The sequence below is a fragment of the Mastigoproctus giganteus genome, chromosome 8, assembly GCF_048544385.1.
Source record: "Mastigoproctus giganteus isolate SK-2022 chromosome 8, ASM4854438v1, whole genome shotgun sequence".
Lineage (NCBI taxonomy): Eukaryota > Metazoa > Arthropoda > Arachnida > Uropygi > Thelyphonidae > Mastigoproctus > Mastigoproctus giganteus.
Genome location: NC_143582.1, coordinates 156730589 through 156754807, shown reverse-complemented (window position 1 = coordinate 156754807; position 24219 = coordinate 156730589). Strand labels below are relative to the sequence as shown.

General features: G+C 36.3%; 1 protein-coding gene across 2 annotated transcripts in view; it reads right to left on the bottom strand.

The window, feature by feature from the left end:
- LOC150081946 (putative pyruvate dehydrogenase E1 component subunit alpha, mitochondrial) overlaps positions 1-24219 on the bottom strand; it is a 253559-nt gene that overhangs the window by 66280 nt on the left and 163060 nt on the right. For both annotated transcript variants that reach the window (XM_090378999.1, XM_090378998.1), the window contains exon 6: positions 4412-4660. In XM_090378999.1, coding sequence (XP_090235125.1) covers positions 4412-4660 — 249 coding nt within the window. The remainder of the gene's footprint in view (positions 1-4411; positions 4661-24219) is intronic.

Here is a 24219-nt window from a genome sequence, read left to right as displayed (position 1 = left end):
CAACCCTTCTAAGTACACGGTTGAAGTGAGAGGTCCTTTAGGCACTTCAGATCACAACTTGGTGATTGTCTCTTCTCCAATGGAACCTTTATCTCATGGCTATTCCCAACCTCGTGTTGTTCGGCATTACAAGAATGCGAAATGGGATGACCTGCGAGACTTCTTTTCTTCTTTTCCTTGGTAGGATTACTGTTTCAAAACTTCTGAAGTCAACGTTTGCTCCGTCGTGTCAGGGAAATTATTCTTGCAGGAACGGAATCCTTTATCCCACACATTCCACTTTAAAATCTCATCCTTTATCTAAAACTTGGTTTTCCAATAAATGTGCTAAGGCTGTTAAAGAGAAGAATGTTGCATATCGTAATTGGCTTTTTTCTAATTCTTCAGTTTCATTTTCTGCCTACACCAAAGCTCGCAACAGTTGTAAAGCAGTTATTAATCAGTCCAAACTAGAGTTTGAACAGGCTAAGAGTAGAAAACTTGCTTCTTGCCCTAATGGTAGCAAAGCATTCTGGTCTCTTGCCAAAGCTATTGGCCGCAACTTTTGCCCATCTCTGCTCCCACCTGTATCCAAACCAGATGGTTCTGTTGTCACTTCAGCCAAGGATAAAGCTGACTTGCTAGCATCCCATTTTTCTTCCAACTCATGTATTAATGATCTTGGTAAAACACCTCCCACCATTCCCAACACGCTCCATTCAATGCCTCCTGTGGTCTTCCGTAAAAAGGATGTCAGAAGGATTTTGACGAATCTTGATGCTAAGAAAGCTCCAGGTCCTAATGGTATTTCTCCACTTGTTCTCAAAACCTGTGCTCCTGAACTTACTCCTATTCTTTGCCACCTTTTTTCACTTTCTTATTCCAAAGATGTTTTTCCTTCTGCTTGGAAATTTGCTCATATCCAGCCAGTTCCTAAAAAGGGTGATAAATCTCTCCCATCCAATTATGGTCTCATTGCAATTACTTCTATTCTTTCTAAAGTAATGGAGAAATCAATTAATCACCAACTCTTAAACTATCTAGAAACCTTTTATCTGATCAACGATCGCCAGTATGGATTCCGTCAGTGTTGATCCACTGGTGATATTCTGGCTTATGTTATCCATTTATGGACTAAACTGAGGGTGATGGTAGATGGCTCTCTGTCTTCTAACTTCTCTACTAATGCTGGTGTCCCCCAAGGTTCAGTTCTTTCCCCCACTCTTTTCCTCTTGTATATTAATGACCTTCTTCCATTGACTGGAAATCCTATCCATAGTTTTGCCGATAATAGCACATTGCATTCCACTTTCCATTTTGAGAAACCTTGTCCTGTTCAATCAGCTTCAACTTCTCGAAATTCTGCTGCCAATTCCTTAAATGCCGATCTTCGGGTAATTCTCCAGTGGGGCAAAGACAACTTAGTTGATTTCAACCCTTCTAAAACTCAGTCTTGCCTTATATCTCGCAAAAAGGATTCTTCTGCTCCTACGCTTATCTTTAGTGACACTCTGATTTCTAGGCAAAATGATATATCTCTTTTTGGAATTACCCTGACTTGTAATCTCTCTTGGCACAAGCACATTGCCAATATTGCTTCTTCTGCATCTAAAAAACTTGGTTTTCTCTTTCGCTCTTGGCATTACTTTTCCTCCAAACAGCTGCTCACTCTGTATAAATTGCAAATCCGCCCTACCATGGAATATTGTTCCGACATCTGGGGTGGTGCCCCCAAAGCCTCTCTCTCAGGCTGCTTGATTCCATTCAGAAGAGGGCAGTTAGGTTAATTAATGATTCATCTCTAACAGAGTCTCTCCACTCGCTGTCTCATAGACGCACTGTTTCTGCTGCATGCCTCTTCTACATATACTTCCATGGGCAGTGTTCTTCTGAATTGGCTTCTATAATTCCCGCTCTCTCTTTCAAAACAGTCCGAACACATGCCGCCACCAGCCAACATCCATTTACTGTCCAACTTCAAACTCACAGAACCAACTTTTCATCTTTCTCGTTTATTCATTCAACTGCCGTTTTCTGGAACAACCTTCCTTCATACGTATTTTCCTGAAAATTACAGTCTACAGAAGTTCAAGTCTACTGTGAAAAAATATCTTCTTTCCTCTTCTCAACCTCCAACCCAAGCATGGTACTAAGTACTATAGGTTCTAATACCTATCGTGTTTGGGGTTTACATAAAAAAAAAAAAAAAAACAAGACACTGTTCATTATGAATTTATCATGCATGGTCAAACAGGGAACCATGAATTCTACGGACAATTGCACAATACTGTTTGGAGAAAATATCTAGAAAAGTGATCTACCAGGAATTGGCATGCATCGTGACAATGCCCCAGTGCGTTCCATTGAATAATTTCTTGAATGGAAAGCCAATGAAGAATTTTTTACAAAGTACTTCAACACTGTGGACCCCATCCACCATACTCATCAGATTTAGCTCCTTGTGATTTTTTTTTTTTTTTTTTGCTTGTTCCCAACTTAAAGCTTTCTTGAAAGGTCACAGATTTGCAGTAACCAAGGAAATTATTCAGAACCCAACAAGAACTATTAGCAATTTCAAAAGAAACCTATATCGGGAATGATTCCCCAAGTTTTGGAAGCATTAGAATCAGTGTACAGTGTTGATGGCATTACTTTAAAGAACCATAAGCTTATAATTTTTCAAATTAGTTCAGTCCCACAAACTTTTTTGATCCCACCTTGAATGTGCTTTTTCTAAAGCACATGTGCTTTAGAAAAAGCACATTCAAGGCTTTAGAAATGTGCGTTTTCTAAAGCACATTTCTGTAAGTCACATAGAATTCTAGAAGTCACAACCATAAAACAAAAACAATTTGCAGTTTATTGGGCTTTTTGTTGGTACAGCCTTGTTATAAACACTTTGTAAACTCGATCTTTTGCTTATTATAATCAAAATTCAATTTGCAAATGTGAGTGATCACTATAACTGGCGCTTACTGTACTACTGTTAATAAAAAATAAAAAAAAGAAGAAAGATCAGCCTTTCAAATTATTCCGGATAACCGACATTCTACTGTATATTAATCATTTTATTTGTTATTTTTACTCATTGCACCATGTTTTGTTCATAGTGAACTGCCAAAGTAAATAATTGGCATCGTTTTAATTGTATCTCATACTGCGAATACCTTCACGAGTTGCCAGGGTATTGCACTACCTCGAATAAGTAGCACGTCACCAATGGAGAAGACTAATGTTACTTATTCTAGGCAGATACCGCCACCCAGATGACACCGTTTCAAGGCTGGTTGGTCTCTCTTTGGTGGGCAGGTAGGTACCCTGGTGTTGCAATCGTGACAATCCAGTTAATAAGTATAACTCCACAATATCTGATGGTGTGCAATAGTATAAACTAAGGTGATTATTTTGCATAAAGCATGATACTACGTGTCAGATTCACTAGTGAATGGGTTAGTGCCATTACATCATGTTTTGTTCACAGTGAACTGCTTTAGTAGATAATTGGCACTGTTTTAATTGTATCTCAAATTGAGAATACCTTCACGAGTTGCCATGGTATTGAATAAGTAACGCTTCACCAATGGAGAAGACTAATGTTACTTATTCTTCAAGATTACTTATTCGAGGTAGTGCAATACCATGGCAACTCGCTGTGAAGGTATTCACAATACGAGATACAATTAAAACAATGCCAATTATCTACTTTGGCAGTTCGCTACGAACAAAACCTGGTGAAAAGGCACTAACCCGTTCAATAGAGAATCTCATGCGTAGTCACATGCTTTACGCAAAATAATCACCTTACTGAATTTAACAGAAGAGATGGGAATCTCTTGAATCTGATTTGTCAGCTACTATGGATTTCTAGAAGCTAGTAGTTTTTGTCTTACATTGACATTAATAAACATTCAGTTTCATTTACATGTTATAAATAATGAAACACATAACAGAAGATACATATGCTGGCAACTTGTTCACACACATGAACTGCATACCACAAGCCACAGTACTCATTACCATTTTTAATTATTGTTGTTATTTGGTTTTAGGAGCATTAGCAACTAAGGCCATATTGCTCCAGGGATATGCGGTGGTCATTCCCTGACCTTTCCACACCCTCCATATTTGGTGGTCGGCTTGAACCTCGGTCTAATCAAGAAGTGCGTGCTATGCACTGCTGCTCCTGCCCACGGAGGCACCTCAGTGTAATGAATGAAGAATGGCATTGTACTGACTAAACAATAAAGACTGGTGTATTTTAAAAAAATAGAATTGAATGCCACTTCGCAATGAAACTGTGCAGATAAATGCAACTAGTGATACCACTACTAGAATGCCAAAAGATCAGTTAACTACTGTAATTCAGACATGATGTAAAGAAATTTAAAAAAGTTCATGAATTCATGCATATTAAAGATAAAAGTATACAAACCCAGATACCAGGTATATAATCTCCACGTGTATAATAGTCTGTACTTGCTGATGCACGTTCCACACTTGTTCCCATTCCGTATCCATTATTTTCACAAATAAAGATTGCAGGCAAACTCCAAAGTTTTGCCATATTATATGCTTCAAAGACTTGTCCTTGATTTGCGGCCCCATCACCATACAACGTTAAACAGACATCATCACGTCCCAAGTATTTAAAAGCAAAAGCAATACCAGCTCCTAGAGGAACCTTAATGATGTAAAATATTTTTTTAAAAATTTAAAAATTAGTCAACCATTATGTTCTAAAAAATTAATGTTTTTAAATGTTTAAAAACTGAAATGTTCAAAAACGTTTTTGTAAATTTTTGTAAAAGAATAAGAAAAGTTTACCTCAATATGATACATAGAACACTTCCATATGATACTCTCCAGAAATTAAAACAAAAACAATTGAACACAATTAAAAATTAATTTAATGAAAAAATTGCAAAACAATTTTCCTTCCTGAAGCTGACAACGCTTTTCAACCATATGTCATGATCACAGGAATGAAAATTACCGAATAGGGGTGAGCATCAAACTTAAATAGGGATTATTTGTCTTCACACATGCACATAAAAGACCATGAATCAGATATTAGATATGGCCAGTGAACATTAACAGAATTCTCATGTAATTTAATTTTGACGGTTTCTGCAATTAATAGTCTCATATAATTATGTTGGACACTAAGTATTTTGGCCTCGTTAAATAAAAAAGTGTTTTTCATTAACGGCATGAAAGGCTAATTCTAACGCTGCTGAATGAGAAGCACGAAAAATCAGAGGAAACAGCGTAGAACCTTGGTAAGACAAGTCGCAATCACCGCAAGAAATGTTGTATACCAGATCGTTTGTTTGTGTTGAGAATGAGGAAAGGACTGAGCGATTGTTCAGTATAGTGTGTAATTTCCGAATTGGCCTGGCTACAATTTTAAATTCGGTATCTTTAAAGAATCTGTTAAAGAATTTGTTTGTGCCACTGTTCAACAAATGGGAGAGAAAAAGTATTTTTTGATATTACTATTGTTGTTTGGTGTAGTTTTTTGTATCCTATCCTTAGCTTGCACCCTAGTTTGGTTTATTGTACAAGGGGTTACCCCTGTTTAAGAATAGGCCGGTTAATATTTGTATTTCTGAGCCCAAAGCAGATTCCGTCGTTGAATATTTATAAGCATTGAGAAATTGATTAAAGATAATCAATCTTTTGTAGGTGAACAGGTGATAGCTGTTATAATGCAGAAGCATACCGGTGTTTGTAGGTTTATGATAGATGTTAAATTGGATTTTATTCGAGTCCAGAGTAAGTGCGAAATTTAGAAAATTTAATGACTTGATATCCGTATTCTCCCTTTCTAATATAAATTTGAGTCTAGAATGAATATTATTAAATGAATGTAAAATGTCTTGGATAGTGCTACTATCTGTAATAACTAGAACATCGTCTAAATACCTCTCATAGTATGTGATATGGGGTAGAAAAGGCATCAAATGTATACACTCAATCGTTGAGAGATAGATTTCCAATATTAAGCTGTTCAGGCTTAATCCCATTAGCAAACCAAAAATTTGTTTGCATACTTTGTCTCAAAAGGTAATATATTTGTCTTCAACTAGGAGTTTAATTAAGTGAAAAATGTCCTTAATAGGAAGCTTCGTATAATTAATCAGTATCGAGTTATTATTTAACATATCCCAAAGAATGTCTAATGTGTATTTAACGTTTACATTCGTATATAATAAGGTAACATCTAGTGAGAATAAAATATCATTATCGCCAAGTCTACAGTCCTTGAGGTTATTAAATAATGTATTGGTTCTTAATCCCAAATTGTATTCCCTGTCTAAAGGATTTTTATAATGCTATATACATGTGTGCCCAAGGATGAAAATGCCAAGTTTCTGTAGGGAAAAATAGACTGAATAGGAAAACCGGTCTTATGTAATTTTACCTGACTGAAAAGTGCAGGAATATTGTATGTTCTGGCCTTCAATTCCTTTAACTGAGCCATAGTAATGTAGTTGTTTTTTCGATACGGGGTTAACGTTTTATTGTATTGATTGACCAAATTGGTAAATAGTGCTGGGTCTACTTCAAGATAAGTGGCAGTATCTGATACAACTGACTCTACCTTATTAATATAATCAGGTTTATCGAGTATTACCACTGTATCTCCTTTATCAGCTCTCTAAATAATAATGTCTTTATTTTCCTGAACTTCACGTAAAGCTGAACTGTCATGTGTATTCAATTTAGGAAGTTGTGTTTCTTTTATGTTATTCACTACTTGGTTAACTTGTTGAATAAATAAATCTTTTTTGTGGAATATTTATGAAGTCCAAATTCAATATCAATTACGCACTGTTTTTTAGGTGGTAAATCATAATCTAATCCTTTGGATAAGAGTTACCATATTTCTTTTCTAAAATATTGCCTTAAAAACAACATCATTCCGAAGTTTGCCAGGGTCAATTTAAATCATAAAATTTTGGGCATTAGGCAACTATCACTTGTCACATCGCGTAATATAGTTAAACTTGCCTTAAGATCTCTGTATTCTAATAAACAAAAATATCTTTCCATTTCCAAGTTAAGAAACTTTGCAACAAATTAAAAAATTATCTGCATCCTAACGATTGGGAAGACCGCCAGAGATTTGCAACGTGAAGCACAGGCCTCAGAAATAAAAAAAGACACAACAAATTGAAAACATTATCAGGAGTATCAAGACAAATTCATATGAGTTGAAACACATTATTGCAAGCTTGCGACCAAATGCATACAAGTAGACCCCCCCAGCATACACACAACGTGCTACCGCAGAATACTTCAGCTAGTTCTCGAACACACCCTCACCCAACATTCAATAAATCGACATATCAACAGGTTACAAATCTTTCCTTGTATATCCTATCCCAGGACCAGGTTTCATTCTTATTCAAAGAATTAAATTATAATTTACCACCTCGAAAACTACCTAAAAACAGTGCGTAATTGATATTGAATCTGGACTTCATAATGTTCCACAAAAAAGATTTATTTATTCAACGAGTTAACTAAGTGGTGAATAACATAAAAGAAACATGACTTCCTAAATTGAATTCACATGACAGTTCAGCTTTACGTGAACTTTGGGAAAATAAAGACATCATTATTCAGAGAGCTGATAAAGGAGATACAGTGGTAATACTCAATAAACCTGATTATATTAATAAGTTACAGTCAGTTGAATCAGATTATCCCCAGGGGCTCACATCTGGTGAGTATGGGCTTGAGCTGGATATCATCATTCTTCTCCTTCTTGCTTTCTTGGTGATTCCCTTCTACTTCTGACTCTCTCTCTCTCTCTCAGGAATTTTTTTTTTTTTTTGGCTGGTAATGCAGGAATTTTTTTTTTTTTTTTTTTTGGCTGGTGCCAGCATAAGCCTTGGCTTCCTTGCACTATATGGCTAATAATAATAATAATAAAATACCCCCACTTATCTTGAAGTAGACCCAGCACTATTTACCAATTTGGTCAATCAATACAATAAAACGTTAAACACGTATCGAAAAAAAGACTACATTACTATGGCTCAGTTAAAGGAATTGAAGGCCAGAACATACAATATTCCTTCACTTTTCAGTCAGGTAAAATTACATAAGACCAGATTTCCTATTCAGCCTATTGTTTCCTACAGAAACTTGGCATTTCCATCCTTGGGAACACATGTATATAGCATTATAAAACCCTTTAGACAGGTGATACAATTTGGGTTTTTGGTTTTTTTTTTTTTTTTTTTTTAGGAGCATTAGCAACTAAGGCCATATTGCTCCGGGATATGCGGTGGTCATTCCCTGACCTTTCCGCATCCTCCGTATTTAGTGGTGACGGGCTCGAACCCCGGTCTAATCAAGAAGCGTGTGCTACGCGCTGCTGCTCCTTCCCACCTGGCTACGGAGGCACCATACAATACAATTTGGGATTAAAAACTATAATACATTATTTAATAACCTTAAGGACTGTAGACTTGGCGATAATGATATTTTATTCTCACTAGATGTTACCTCATTATATATGAATGTAAACGTTGAATATACATTAGATATTCTTTGGAATATGTTAAATAATAACTCGATACTGATTAATTATACGAAGCTTCTTATTAAGGACCTTTTTCACTTAATTACACTCTTAGTTGAAGCCAACTATATTAACTTTTTAGACAAAATATATAAACAAATTTTTGGTTTGCCAATGGGATTAAGCCTGAGTGGCTTAATGTTGGAGATCTATCTCTCAATGATTGAGCATATACATTTGACGCCTTTTCTAGCCGGTATTACATACTAGGGAGGTATTTAGATGTTCTAGTTATTACTGATAGTAGCACTATCCAAAACATTTCACATTTGTTTTAATAATATTCATTCTAGACTCAAATTTACATTGGAAAGGGAGAATACGGATACTATATCATTAAATTTTCTAAATTTCACACTTACTCGGGACTTGAATAAAATCCAATTTAACATCTATCGTAAATCTACAAACACCGGTATGCTTCTGCATTATAACAGCTATCACCTGTTCACCTACAAAAGATCGATTATCTTTCTCAATCAATTTCTCAATGTTTATAAATATTCAATGGCAGAATCTGTTTTGGGCTCAGAAATACAAATATTAACCAGCAGATACTTAAACAGAGATAACTCCCTTGCTACAATAAACTGAATTAGGGTACAAGCTAAGGACAGGATACAAAAAACTACACCAACCAACAATAGTAATATCAAAAAATACTTTATTTCTGCCCCATATGTTGAACAGTGGCACAAACAACTTAACAGATTCTTTAAAGATACCAAATTTAAAATTGTAGCTAGGCCAATGCAGAAATTACACACTACAATGAACAATAACTCAGTCCTTTCCTCGTTTGCAATACAAATAAATGACCTGGTATACAACATTTCTTGCGGTGATTGCGACTTGTCTTACCAAGGTTCTACACTGTTTCCTCTTATTTTTTGTATTAATCAACATGTGGCCTCAGTTTGTGCTTCTCGTTCAGCAGTGCCAGAATTAGTCTTTCATGGCATTAATGAAAAACATACTTTTTTATTTAACGAGGCCAAAATACTTAGTGTTCAACGTAATTATATGAGATTATTAATTGCAGAAACAGTCAAAATTAAATAACACGAGAATTCTGTTAATGTTCGCCGGCCATATCTAATATCCAATTCATGCGCATGTGCGAAGCATATGCACATGCATCCAACACATGCGCATGTGCAAAGACAAAATCCCTATTTAAGTTTCATGCTCACCCCTATTCAGTAATTTTCATTCCTGTGATCACGACATACGGTCGAAAAGCGTTGTCAGTTTCAGGAAGGAAAATTATTTTGCAATTTTTTTGTTAAATTAATTTTTTACTTAATTTTTAATTACGTTAAACTGATTTTTAATTGTGTTCAACTGATTTTTAATTATTTCTTACTGTAATGTAAGGTTTTCGATTTTTTAATTGTTTTTGTTTTAATTTCTGGAGAATGTCATAAATAAGTGTTCTACATATCATATTGAGGTAAACTTCTCTTATTCTTTTACAAATATTGATATCAACATAGAATGTATTGAACATTATAGCTCTGGTTCATACTATCAAAAAAGCTTTTTAAATGTTTAAAAAATGTAAAATTATTAAACCATTATCTAGGTTTTTTTAATATATAATTCATTGGGGTTATTACTGTAATTAATTAAATTTCTTTATTAATGCTAAGTATGGTACAAGTATTAGGAACAATAATACTCATCACGGTGACATGGCCTGGAGTTTTACATTAAGGCAGACAATGATACATTTTTTAAAAATTGGGAAAAGGAAAAGTTATATAGGAAATTATATGTTCACCAAATTAAAAAAAAAGAAAAAAAAAGCATATAAAAATGAAATTATAATAAATAAGAAAATATAAAGATAAAAAAAATGGGCATTGTAGCCCGAATCAAGAACAATTAAAAACAATGGCAGGGAAGTTGAATCAGAATCAAACCATGGATTTTGATCAAACAAATGCAGATGAGAAACAATTGTTCTTGCCACTCAAAAACACAGCATAGTAAGGATTGGAGAGGTGGATAACTGGTGTCGATGTTTAGTAATCTGGCACAGTTTAATAACTCTTTCCAAATCTGCCACAAGATTTGGAAAGAGTTATTCTGATGGAAAAGACGAGATCCACTCTAGGAGAATTATGGTATTTGTAATTGGTAGCCATTTTTTGCAGGTTAATTCCAAGATGGAGCATTGCCTGAATTTTAGGGAGTGCCTTTTTTTTTTTTTTTTTTTATGTGAACCCCAAACACGAGAGGTATTAGAACCTATAGTACTTAGTACCGTGCTTGGGTTTGAGGTTAAGAAGAGGAAAGAAGATATTTGTTGACATTGGACTTGAACTTCTGTAGATTGTAATTTTCAGGAAATACGTATGATGGAAGGTTGTTCCAGAAAACGGCAGTTGAATGAATAAATGAGGAAGATGAAAAGTTGGTTCTGTGGGTTTGAAGTTGGACAGTAAATGGATGTTGGCTAGTGGCGGCACGTGTTCGGACTGTTTTGAAAGAGAGAGCAGGAATTATAGAAGCCAATTCAGAAGAACAGTGCCCATGGAAGTATCTGTAGAAGAGGCATGCAGCAGAAACAGTGCGTCTATGAGAAAGCGAGTGGAGAGACTCTGTTGGAGATGAATCATTAATTAACCTAACTGCCCTCTTCTGAATGGAATCAAGAAGCCTGAGAGAGGTTTTGGGGGCACCACCCCAGATGTGGGAACAATATTCTATGGCAGGGCGGATTTGCGATTTATACAGAGTGAGCAGCTGTTTGGAAGAAAAGTAACGCTGAGAGCGAAAGAGAAAACCAAGTTTTTTAGATGCAGAAGAAGCAATATTGGTAATGTGCTTGTGCCAAGAGAGATTACAAGTCAGGGTAATCCCCAAAAGAGATATATCATTTTGCCTAGAAATCGGAGTGTCACTAAAGATAAGCATAGGAGCAGAAGAATCCTTTTTACGAGATATAAGACAAAACTGAGTTTTAGAAGGGTTGAAATCAACTAAGTTGTCTTTGCCCCACTGGAGAATTACCTGAAGATTGGCATTTAAGGAATTGGTAGCAGATTTTCGAGAAGTTGAAGCTGATTGAGTAGGACAAGGTTTCTCAAAATGGAAAGTTGAATGCAATGTGCTATCATCGGCAAAACTATGGACAGGATTTCCAGTCAATGGAAGAAGGTCATTGATATACAAGAGGAAAAGAGTGGGGGAAAGAACTGAACCTTGGGGGACACCGGCATTAGTGGAGAAGTTAGAAGACAGAGAGCCATCTACCATCACCCTCAGTGAGCGATCAGAGAGAAAACTGGATAACCAATTACTAAAAACAGTTGGCAAACCATAAGATGGAAGCTTGTTTAGAAGACCTTTATGCCAAACACAATCAAAAGCCTTTGAGATGTCAAGAGCAACTACTTGTGTTTCACCGAACCTTTCCATTGAATTAGTCCATAAATGGGTAACATAAGCCAGAATATCTCCAGTGGATTGACACTGACAGAATCCATACTGGTGATCGTTGATCAGACGGAAGGTTTCTAGGTAGTTTAAGAGTTGGCAGTTAATTGATTTCTCCATTACTTTAGAAAGAGTAGAAGTAATTGCAATGGGATGATAATTGGATGGGAGGGATTTGTCACCCTTTTTAGGAACTGGCTGTCACCCTTTTTAGGAACTACCTAGTTCGCACTGATTAATAACTGCTTTACAACTGTTGCGAGCTTTTGTGTAGGAAGAAAATGAAACTGAAAAATTAGAAACAAGCCAATTATGATATGCAACATTCTTCTCTTGGACAGCCTTAGCACATTTATTGGAAAACCAAGGTTTAGATAAAGGACGAGATTTTAAAGTGGAGTGTGGGATAAGGGATTCCATTCCTTCAAGAATAATTTCACTGACACGATCTGAGCAAACGTTGACATCAGAAGTTTTGAAACAGTAATCCGACCAAGGAAAAGAAGAAAAGAAGTCTCGCAGGTCATCCCATTTTGCATTCTTGTAATGCCAATCAACACGTGGTTGGGAATAGCCATGAGATAAAGGTTCCATTGGAGAAGAGACAATCACCAAGTTGTGATCTGAAGTGCCTAAAGGACCTCTCACTTCGACCGTGTACTTAGAAGGGTTGTTTGTGAGAAAAAGATCAAGTGTATTGGCTGTATGATTAGGATCGTCCGGTATTTTTGTAGGTAAATGAACAATCTGTGCTAGGTCATTAGTAATTGCAAAAGCCTCAGCATCTCGACTTCCTGGGTCAGTGTTACTAGAAAACAGAAGCCAGCTGGAGTTGTAAACATTAAAATCACCAAGGAAAATTACTTCACTGTTAGGAAAGTTGGACTGGAGAAAGTCAAGTTGCAAAGAGAGAAGTCAAAGAGCTCCAAGTGATTAGTGGAGTTGGGAGAACGGTAGAGACAACAGATGAATTTGACACAATGAGGTAGAGAGATTTTAAGCCAGAGAAGATCAAAGAGAGGAGATTCCAAATTGCCAAGTCTCTGACAGGGAATATCAGAACGGACATATGCACAAGTACCACCTTTGAGGCGAAAGGAATCATACAGCGAATAATTTGGGCATCTGAGATGAACAGTAGATGAATCAACCGATAACTGAGATTCTGTCAGAAAAAGTACATGGGGTTTGGCAGACTGCAAGTGGAAATGGACATCGTTGAGATTAGAATTGAGACCACGTATATTTGTGAAATGAATTAGGAAGTCCTTGGGAGGTTTAGATCTTTTCGCCTGGGCAAGTAGGAAATGATTACAAAGTTTCAGAAGGTTGTATTTGAGGATTAGTGTGGGGTCAGACATCAAGGATGGCAGAGGGTTGTGCCGCTGACAGAAATCCCAGATGTTCAGGACATTTATCACTCCTGTAAACATTTTTACCATAGTCATTAAATGCCCAATGTCAATTAATCTTGGGAGCCTGGATACATTTTAGCTGCTCAGCCATGTCAATGGTTCTCAACTGAGGGGTTTAGCAATGCTGTTAATTAGTGGCCCATTTCAGGGTCCAGTATTCACATCTGAACACCGGTTTTTGAAATGAGGACGAAGCAGATGCCTAAATTTGAGCAGCATATAAAATAACCTGATTAACAGTGGTTTGAAGATATCTATTAGTGGTTGCGGCATCACTGGAAGGAAGTAAGTGTTGTTTCGCTCTTCAGTGGAAGATGATAAATCGCTTCTGGAAGTATTCTGTGTGTACATCAAATCTCAGCTTCAGATTGAATTAGAGTGCCACAAACTGATGGTTGAATTACTGTTGGTTGTTGTTTCAGCATGATCAATGCTGAAACAACAACCAACATTATTGCAGATTTAGAAGGGTTAAGGTTTAACCCAAACCTTAACAGCAGAGAGAGCAGTCAAGACCTCTGTGATTGAAGACAAATTGTCTTTGGGTTTGCAGACAGTGGGATTAAGGTGAGAAACTTTATATCATCGGCATGTATTAAAGTGTCGTCATGGGGACACATAAAAGGAACAAGAATGACTGAAAAAAGGAGGCCATAAATTTCTAAGAATTAAATGCAATTCATTAATCAGAGAGCATGCAAAATCATTAACTGCAAAATTTGCCATATTTATGGATTCTCATTTTCCATAATATTTTGTAAATTTCTTGAGATTTTTTAAAATAAAAAATAAGAATTTTAAGGACAAAAATTAAATTTAAGGCATGGCTACACATTACTTGCATTGAGAGGGCACGGATGTAACTGTATCAATTCTTATACAATTAATCCAGACAGTTATGTTTGGCCATGCACTTTGGTTCTTTTGATCAGTAAAAAAGACTTAGTGTGGCGCTTCTCAAACTTTCTCTCACTCAAACATTACTACTAATAGTCATATCACACTCAGGCATTTCTACCAATGGAAATTCTCATTTATGCACAAAATTATAGGATGAAATGTGAAGGAAAATTATTACCAAATATTGGTGATAATTTTCTAAATGTAGGAGTTAAGAAGAAATTATTAAACATATCATTAAGTTAATTGTAATTATGCACAATCAACTGCAAAATTACAAGTATACTGAGGTATATTTGTAATTTGGAGGGAAAGAGCACCATAATGTTAAGAAACTAAAACTTTCTCTTTTCTAATAGCCACTTTTTTAAGTGATAATTGTACTTCTAGTTCAAGATAATACAAGTATGCCATCGGAAATGCCTTTACAACATACCAGTAGGACAAATCCCACAGTTTGAGAACCACTGCATTAGTACCACTTTTTATGGAAAGTGGAAATCTAAATATATAATTGCTAGAGTAAACAAAGTGAAATAATTTAAGTATATTTTAAATAATTCTGTTTGTAACTTTATTAAAAATATTTGATAAAAGGATAATGTAGTCGAATGTACCTTAAAATGAGATACCTTTTAATAATAATAATAATAGAAAGAACTTACTGCACTTACTTTTTTTTTTCAAAGTAATGCTAAAACTTGAACACATAAAATTAGAATTTCTTAGAAAATTATAAATTTTTAGCACTCTAGGAACTATACTAAATCCTCTTCCATCAGTTTAAAAAATAATTTGGCACCATACCATCATAAACTTTAGAAAATAGAATGTAATACTAATATCGAATGAGATGCTTCTCTTACAAGTTTCAGATATCACAGAATAACATATAGGAGTAGTTAACTAATACACTTTGTTAGAATTCTCAAGCAACAGATTTCTTAATAAAAAAACAATAATTCCCCACAGACTTCATGTTGCATGCAACTTCAAGATAGGGAAGTATATTTTGATCTCAATATCAGACATTAACCCTCCAAGATTGGAGGAGGGAATTATGCTTTTGGCAAATGTAATGTTGAATTGGTTTGGCATGACAGAAACAATGAGTATAATGAAGAACTATACAGGAGAACAGAGTGGGCCAGTAAATCAATTCTTATAATGGGAGATTTTAGCTTTTCAAAATTGACTGAAACTTGTGGGTTGGTCACTTATGCTATACTAAGACATTGCTAGATTTATTGGATGACAGTTTTCAACATCAGCATGTTAGAGAAGAAAGAAGAGAAAGAAATATGCCTGATCTGATTATCAGCAGTTGATGCTACATGCATTAAGAATCTCCACATAAAGGTACTACTAGGCAGCAATGATCATAATCAATTGACGTGGGATTTGCTTAAAGATAAAACTAATGGCAAAGGATTTTTCTTTCGTAAAGTGACTAGCATTAGTAGGGGCATATGATTAAAGAAAACAAGCTTATACAGCATCAGCCAAAAAAAAAAAAAAAAAACTTCCCATTTCACCCATCCATTCAACTCCAAATGTTTGTCTAGTTCTGTCTTGAATTTATTTAAGTTGCTAACCTCTACTACAACAGATGGACATTTGTTCCAACTATCAACAACCCACTGGCTAAAGGCAAAATTTCCCCACATCTATTCTACAATTCTCTTTACTCAATTTTAATTTATTCCCCCTCAGGTGAGTAATCTGAGCAACAGGAAGAATCCCACATTAGCATTCAGCTTGCTCAATCCATTCAAGGCCTTATACACCTCAATCAGATCACCTCATAGGTGCCTAGTTTCCAGAAGCTGCAATTTGCAAAAATTAAGCCTTTCTTGGTAACACCAATCTTTTGTTCCACTCACCAATCTCACTGCCCTTCTCTGTACTCATTCCAGAAGCTCTATATCCTTTCTAAAATGAGGCCTCTAGACCGGTATACAGTACTCAAAGTGTGGCCTGACCATTGCCTTACCTTATAAAAGGGGACAATCACACCCTTATCCCTGCTAGCAAAATTCCTGTATATTACTGACAAGACACCATGAGCTATTCTTTGCAGCCTTTTGTACTGTTCAGAAAACTTCATATCTGACTACGCAACACCCCCCAGATCCTTTTCATTTTCCACTATCCTGAGTGTAGTACCACCCAGTTGATACGGTACTCTGCGGTTACTCCTACCCATATGAAGAATTTTACATTTGTCAATGTTAAACTTCAGTTGGCACCCCTCAGCCCATCTGCTCAACTTTTCCGGATCCTGTTGCAGTAGCGTACTATTATTACTGTAATTAACAACTCTGCCAACCTTTGTATCGTCTGCAAACTTAGACATTAACCCTGATATACCTTCATTAATATCATTGATAAATACCGAAAACAACCATTGGCCCAACGCCGAACCCTGGGCGACTCCACTAATAACATTAGTCCATGAAGAACAGCATCCATTGATAACCACTCTCTGTCTTCTCCCACTCAACCATCCTTTTATCCATTGTAGCAACTTGCCCTTAATTCCATGCTGCTCCAATTTGTACAGTAGTCTTCCATGTGCCACAGTATCAAAAGCTTTCCTAAAATCCAATATATGATATCAAAATTATTCTTTGCATCCAATTCCTTTGTCACCACACATAACAATCAAATTTGTCAGACAAGACTTCCCCTTAACAATTGCATGCTGTGTCTGAACTATAACTGTAGTCTTGTCTAGATGATCCTGCACTCCTTCCTTAACCAATAACTCAATTATTTTCCCTGAAACGGAAGTCAAACTAACAGGTCTGTAATTACTTGTGTCACCCTTTGATCCCCCTTTCTGAATTGGGGACACATTCGCACATCTCCAGTCCATGGGGACCTCCCCAGAGTCCAAGGAAGCTTTCATAATTATGGCAAAGGGTTTGCTTACTTCCTTCCTATTAAAGGAGGCAGTTTGCTTACTGTCTCCTTTAATATAACTGGATAGATCGCATCCAGCCTAGGTGCCTTCCTTATGTTTAACTTCAACAATTTCTCCTCCACTTCGCTCTCAGTTATTACAAAATCACTTATCTCCCTGTTAAAGTTTCATATGTTTCTGGCATTCCCCTCCTTGAATAACTCCTAATGTCTGAATGTAGATGCAAAATACTTGTTCAGTGTATCAGCTACCTTAGCATGATCATCAATAATCAAATCATCAATGTTAAGTGGACCAATGTGATTCACCCCTTTCCTTCTAGGGTTTACATAAGTAAAGAAGTAAAATCTTTGCTGTTTATCTTTGCATCCTTTGCAATAGATTTCTTGTAATCTGCTTTCACCTGCCTAGCCTCGTTTGTGACTTGATTACAGACTAGATTTTATCTGCCACAGGCTTCTGTGTTACCTGATAATTTATATACATCCCGTGCATTTTTCTTCTCTGCCACGAGCTCATTAATTCATCTGACATTCATTTAGGCCTAAACCTTGAACAGTATTTCTTAGTTGGCATGACAAGCCTAGTACCTTCCCAGATTAATTCCCTGAAAGCCTCCCATTTAGAATTCACTGTTGGTAACATCATCAGTTGATCCCACCATACAGAATTTAAAAAAAACTCTCTGAGACCACTGTAGTCACCTTTACGAAAGCAAAGATCCTTCCCCTTACCCCTGATGGTAGTTACAACTTTATGTAAATTCCACATCAGTACATTGTGATCACTATTACCCAGCGGTTCCATTATCTACAGATTCTTAACGCATGAAGAATCACTGCTGACAATCGGATTAAGAGTATTACTTCCTCTGGTTGCCTCTCAGACATGTTGCTGAAGAAAACAGTCATCCAATAAACCCACAAAAGTCTTGCTAGTGTGCAAGTGATCAGCCCACAAGTTCCAGTCAATATCTGGGAAGTTAAAATCTCCCATTATAACACAATCTGACTTACTGGCCCACTCTATTTTCTCTGCACAATTGCTCATTATACTAATCAGATTCATTAGGCCTGTAACACACACCTACTGTAGTTTTCCCTTTCCCAGTGCTTATGTCACACCTCACTGGCTCAACATTGCATTGTCCACCAATGTCAACTGGATGCACTTCCTTAGATTTTATGTGTTTCTTAACTGACAACATAACCCCTCCTCCTTTCCTGTCCTGTCTATCCTTTCTATACACATCGTACTCCCAAAATTCCAATTCTGTACTGCTTATATCTGTGTGGCATCATGTCTCTGATATCCCAACAATATCCACTTTTGATGTCTTGACCAGAATTCATCAAATTTATTTACTATACTCCCAGCATCGGTGTACATGCACGTATACATACACCTATTCTTACTCTTAGTTACTCTAACAGAACCCACGTATTTACTTGTTCCATGATGACTCCCAGCAGCCCTTGACATCCCCAGTACCTCGCTTTGCAGGCTGCTGCTCATTCCAATAGAAGCAGTGCAAGAATCACTTTCACCTCTACCTGTGGCTACCTTAATCTATTAGTCTATGAATCCCCTCAAGCTAGCAGTTTTCCAACCCACCTAGCAAATATTCTTGCACCCTTTCTATTTAAGTGTACCCCATCCCTGTAGAAATAATCTCTCCTGTTAACAAGCACAGACCATGCTGAGAAAAATTCTACCTCATTGTGCTTTGCACAATCTCTCCAGAGCCGAACTGATTGACAAGGTTCTCATCATATACTCCCTCCTATCATATCTGGGCAGAATTGCAGACACTTTCAAATTTAATCCTAACTCGTGACTTTTTTTCAACATTGACCTGTACTTGTTAAGTAAGTCCTCAGATCTTCTACTCTTAATGTCATTAGTGCTGATGTGTACAACACTATCACCCTTTGTGCTTTTAAAAGATGATATCTGGTCTACATCATCAAATCATCAAATTTTGCCCCTGGCAGACATACCCTGGTCCTATTTCATCTATCCTTTTTGCACAATATATTTCACATCTTCCTGACAATAGAGTCACCGACAATAACTAGCTCCTGTGGGACTAGTGCATTCTGCCTTGAAGGTTGCCGCTGTGTTGCCAGATGATCAAGTACAAGCTCTGGCATTGATGTGGGCAGCTGAGAGCTTGATGGGTCTCCCAATGTAAGTCCACTACAATGGTCTTGGACAATTTTAAATTCTTTTCAGTGAGACTAACTGATGATAGTCCATTAACAACTGAAAATTCTAAATGGGAAACTAATTTAGAGGCTACTAAGCTTTTTATACCAACTAAGAGATATTATTCAAGGTTTAGATCTAAATGGATGCCAGCTGAACAGATGAGACTAATGGCAGAAAAGAAAAATACACTGGATGATTATAAATTACCAGGGCATACAGACATCTAAAGTAAAACTAATCTGCAATCAAGTCACTTAGAGGGTTAGGAAACTAAGGCATATTATAAGTCTTTGGCTATGAATTCAAAAGAAAAGTTGCAAAGAATTCTTTGCTTATTTTACTAGAAGTAACAGGAAGAACCACACTGGCCTACCAGATATGGCAATAACTGGTGATGATCCTGCTCAGGCTATTCACAAACTGAATAAATATTTTGAATCTACATTTATGGCCAAAGGAGTTTTTAGAGATGGTGGACACCAGATTATACCAAGCTATATCTGGAAGTTAAATGATTTTACAATAACTTAAAAGAAAGCAGAAAAGAAATTGTTGAAGCTAAAACTAAATAAGACATATGGGGCTAACAGAGTCCATTCAATTACATTAATAGAAGGAGCAAAAGAGATAAGCACGCCTTTAGTCATAATTATGGGAGCTTCCTTGGATTTAGAGGTGGTTTCTACAGATTTCAGATGTGCAAATATCTTTATTTACAAATGGGAGTGATCAAAGGGCAAACTAGTTATAGACCCATAGGCTTAACTTCTATTCCAGAGAAAATAATGTCAGTAGTTAAAAGAAGTAATGCAAAGTCATCTTGACAAGAATGCCCTTATACAGCAATTGCAGCATGGATTTGTTCAGGCAATATCTTGTCTGACTAATCGAACAAATGAACTGGATATAAAAAATAATTTAAGAACAAGTTACTGCCATGGATAAAGGGAAGGCTGCGTAGCAGAAGACAGAGTGGTTATCAATAGCAACTGGCCTTGTACTACTGATGTTAGTAGAATCCCTCATGGTTCAATGCTGGGCTCCTTATAGTTTTCAATATTTATTACTGATATTGATGAAGGCATATCAAGTTTAATGTCTAAGTGTGCAGCTGATACAAAGATTGGTGGGGTGGTTAATAATAAGAATCAAGACACATTACTGCAAACAAGATCAAGAAAAATTAGGTAGATGGGCCATGAAGTGACGAACACAAGGTAATGCATATGGATAGCATTTGGTAATGCATACGAACACAAGGTAATGCATATGGATAGCATTTGGATAGATAGATCTATCTATCCAAACTATGATGTTTTGCATGCTATTATAGAATCTGTATGGTGTGAAATAGTTGGAAGCAAAGGTATAATAAGAGTGAGAGTAATCTACAGGTCAGGTGATTGTAAAGATAATTATGAGGGCCTCTACATGCAGATGGAATGGGCAAGTAAGTGTGAATGTCTTATTATGGGTGATTTCAATTTGCCTCTATTTGATTGGAGCAAATGGGAAGGAAACTCCATATGGGGGACAAAATTTTTAAATCAACTAGATGATTGCTATTTGTATCAAATGTCAAGGAAAGCACTAAGGAAAAGAATACTCTAGACCTCCTCATCATCATCACCACCCATGAACCAGATGATATAATAGGGCTGACAGTACAGGAACCAGTAGCAGGAAGTGATCACAGAGTTCAAAGGTGGACAATGAAGAGAGGTAGCAGTAGTTAAAGACAAAGGAATGGGTTATAAATTCAGAAAAGGAAATTATGATGCCTTAAGGTGCTACATGGCCTCTATTAACTGGGTAGATATCTCACAGAGAGTGAATACAACTGAATTATGGTATACAGGAAACCCTTGATTAATGCGGTTTTGAACAATGTGGTTTTAATTAGTGCGCAAAATTTTTTTGATACTGTCCCCTTAATATATGCGTTATCAAATTTGATTAGTGCGCTGTTTTTTTCTTGCGGTGCTTGGCAACTCACAACGGCGCCTGAAGCGGCAAATACGTGACACGCACTCACCAGGGTCTTCCAACTTAAATGCATAGGAATCGACTCCGAAACGCTCGACAGCAGCACCCCATACCACTCTGAAATTGAAATTTGCTCTGGTAACTCATATTCTTGTATAAAAATTTTAATGTTAACACAGATATTACATCATGCTAAATGTACAATTAATGTAGTTTAAGTAGTACATGATGTATGTTTGATTCTGTATTATTTTCGCTCTGATTTTTCACAATTTGTTCAATTTTAGTGATTCCTGTGTAGTGTTTAGCGAGGATCTGGCGCTAATTTCATCTTGTATGAAAGCTGTGGGAAAGTGCTCCGTAAAGTTCTCACTAGTCGCTGGGCAGTTCCTCAGCAATCCTCGACGAGTGTAGAAGTGCGGTAGGCTTATCGCTCATCCTACCAAAACAAATTTTTTTTAAATTACCTTTCATAGCTATGGACAGGAAAAAGGGTAATAAACACAAATTCATCACTTTGGATACTAAACTTGACATCATTAAGAGATTTGATAATGGCGAAAGCAAAGCAAACATAGGTAGGGCACTAGGCTTTGGTGAGTCAACCATACGCGCCGTTTTGAACAAAGCAGATGAGTATCGGGAAAAAGGCAAAATGGCATCTGCATCTTTAAATATGCAATGCACTAGAAATAGAAGTCCATTAATGATTGAAATGGAAGATTTGCTTTTTATTTGGTTAGAAGATTGTAATCAGAAACGCATTCCTATTGATGGAAATAACATCAAGATTAAAGCTTTGAGCCTTTTTTCTTCATTAAAAGAAAACAAATATCAAGGGAATACTTCAACATTCTCGGCTAGTAAAGGCTGCCTAGAAAATTTCAAAGCTCGATCTGGCATAAAAAATATTAAATTAACAGGTGAAGCATCCAGTGCCAATAAAGATGCAGCAGCCAAATATCCCATTGAACTGAAGAAAATAATTGAAGAAAATGGGTATGATTATCGTCAGATTTTCAATGTCGACGAAACTGGCCTTTTATGGAAAAAAATGCCAACAAGAACATTTCTGGCAAGAAAAGAAGCAACCGCACCAGGTCATAAAGCATCCAAAGATAGATTAACACTTCTACTTGGAGGTAACGCTGAAGGAGATTGCAAATTGAAACCGATGCTAATTTATCGTACAATGAACCCAAGAGTGTTAAAAGGCTGTAACAAGCAATCCCTTCCAGTAATTTGGAAATCAAATAAAAGGGCTTGGGTGACAAAGCAGTTGTTTGAAGAATGGTTCACTATGCATTTTTGTCCTGCAGTCGAAAAATACTGCAAGGCAAATAATTTAGATTTCAAAGTTCTTTTAATTTTAGATAATGCCCCCGGGCATCCTACCTCACTCACTGATTTAAATAACAATGTGAAAGTTATATTTCTACCACCAAATACGACTTCTTTACTCCAGCCAATGGACCAAGGAGTTATTTCTACATTCAAAGCATATTATTTGAGACGAACTTTTGCTCAGGCAATTCAAGCTACAACTGGAGATGACGCAATCACTCACGATGAATTTTGGAAAAAATACGATATTAAAGAAGCAGTTGAGAACATACACAAATCGTGGGAAGAAATGACGAACAGCTGCATGAGAGCAGTCTGGCAGAATCTTTTGCCTGAATGCGCAAGTGATCTTTGCGGTTTCATTAATCCTGTCAACAAAGTTATTGATGAAATTACTACAATTGGAAAAGACCTCGGCTTTGAGGAAGTAGATTCAGAAAATGTTAGAGAATTATTGGAATCGCATTCAAAAGATTTAAGTAACGACGATCTTCTTGAAATTGAGCATCAACATGCATACGAGGAAGAAGACGAAAATGAAGCAGAAGAAAAGCAATTTGCTCCCAAAGAAATTTCATTCAAAAAACTTGAAGAACTATTTAATACACTTGAAAAAGCAAAAGAACTCATACTAGAGATTGATCCAGATGCAGAGAGAAGCATGAACGTTCGTCGAGGATTAGATAAGCAAATTGATTGTTATCGCAAAATCATGGAGGAAAGGAAGAAAGCTACCACTGTTCAATCGAAGTTAGATACGTTTTTTTTGCAAAAAATAAAATTTAAATCATACTATCTTTGTTTAAATTTATTCCTTAATAATTTAAGAACTATGCAGTGCATTATAGGTACGTATTGAGTAAAAAAATATGTTTTTATAATTTTCAAGGATTCATTATAATTATTCCCATTGTTTCTTAAGTTTGATTTGTGCGGTATATTTCAAGGATTCATTAACCGCACTAATCAAGGGTTTCCTGTACTTTTAAAACAATCACTTGAATGCTTATATACCATTAAAAAAATACTCCACGAAGAGGATTCCAAATTGAATGAATAATGAAGTTGCCAAATTACTTGAGCAGAAAAACATGGCATGGAAAAGTTACAGAGCAATAAAAAGTACTGAAGCCTATAACAGCTACAAACTGATTTGTAATAATGCTCCTGAAAGGGTTAGCCTGGCAAAAGCAGATTATGAGAAATCACTAGCAAAGAGGAGGGATAAGGAATTCTTCACATATATAAATGCAAAGAAGAGAAGGGCAAACCAGATCAGACCCTTATGTAATGGATGTGGGATAGTATTAGATACCCAGCTGAAGTTGCAGATTAGCATTAGCATTAGTAGAGGCATATGATGCAAGAAAGCAAGCTTATTCAGCATCAGCAAAAAAAAAAAAAAAAAACCCTCTCCC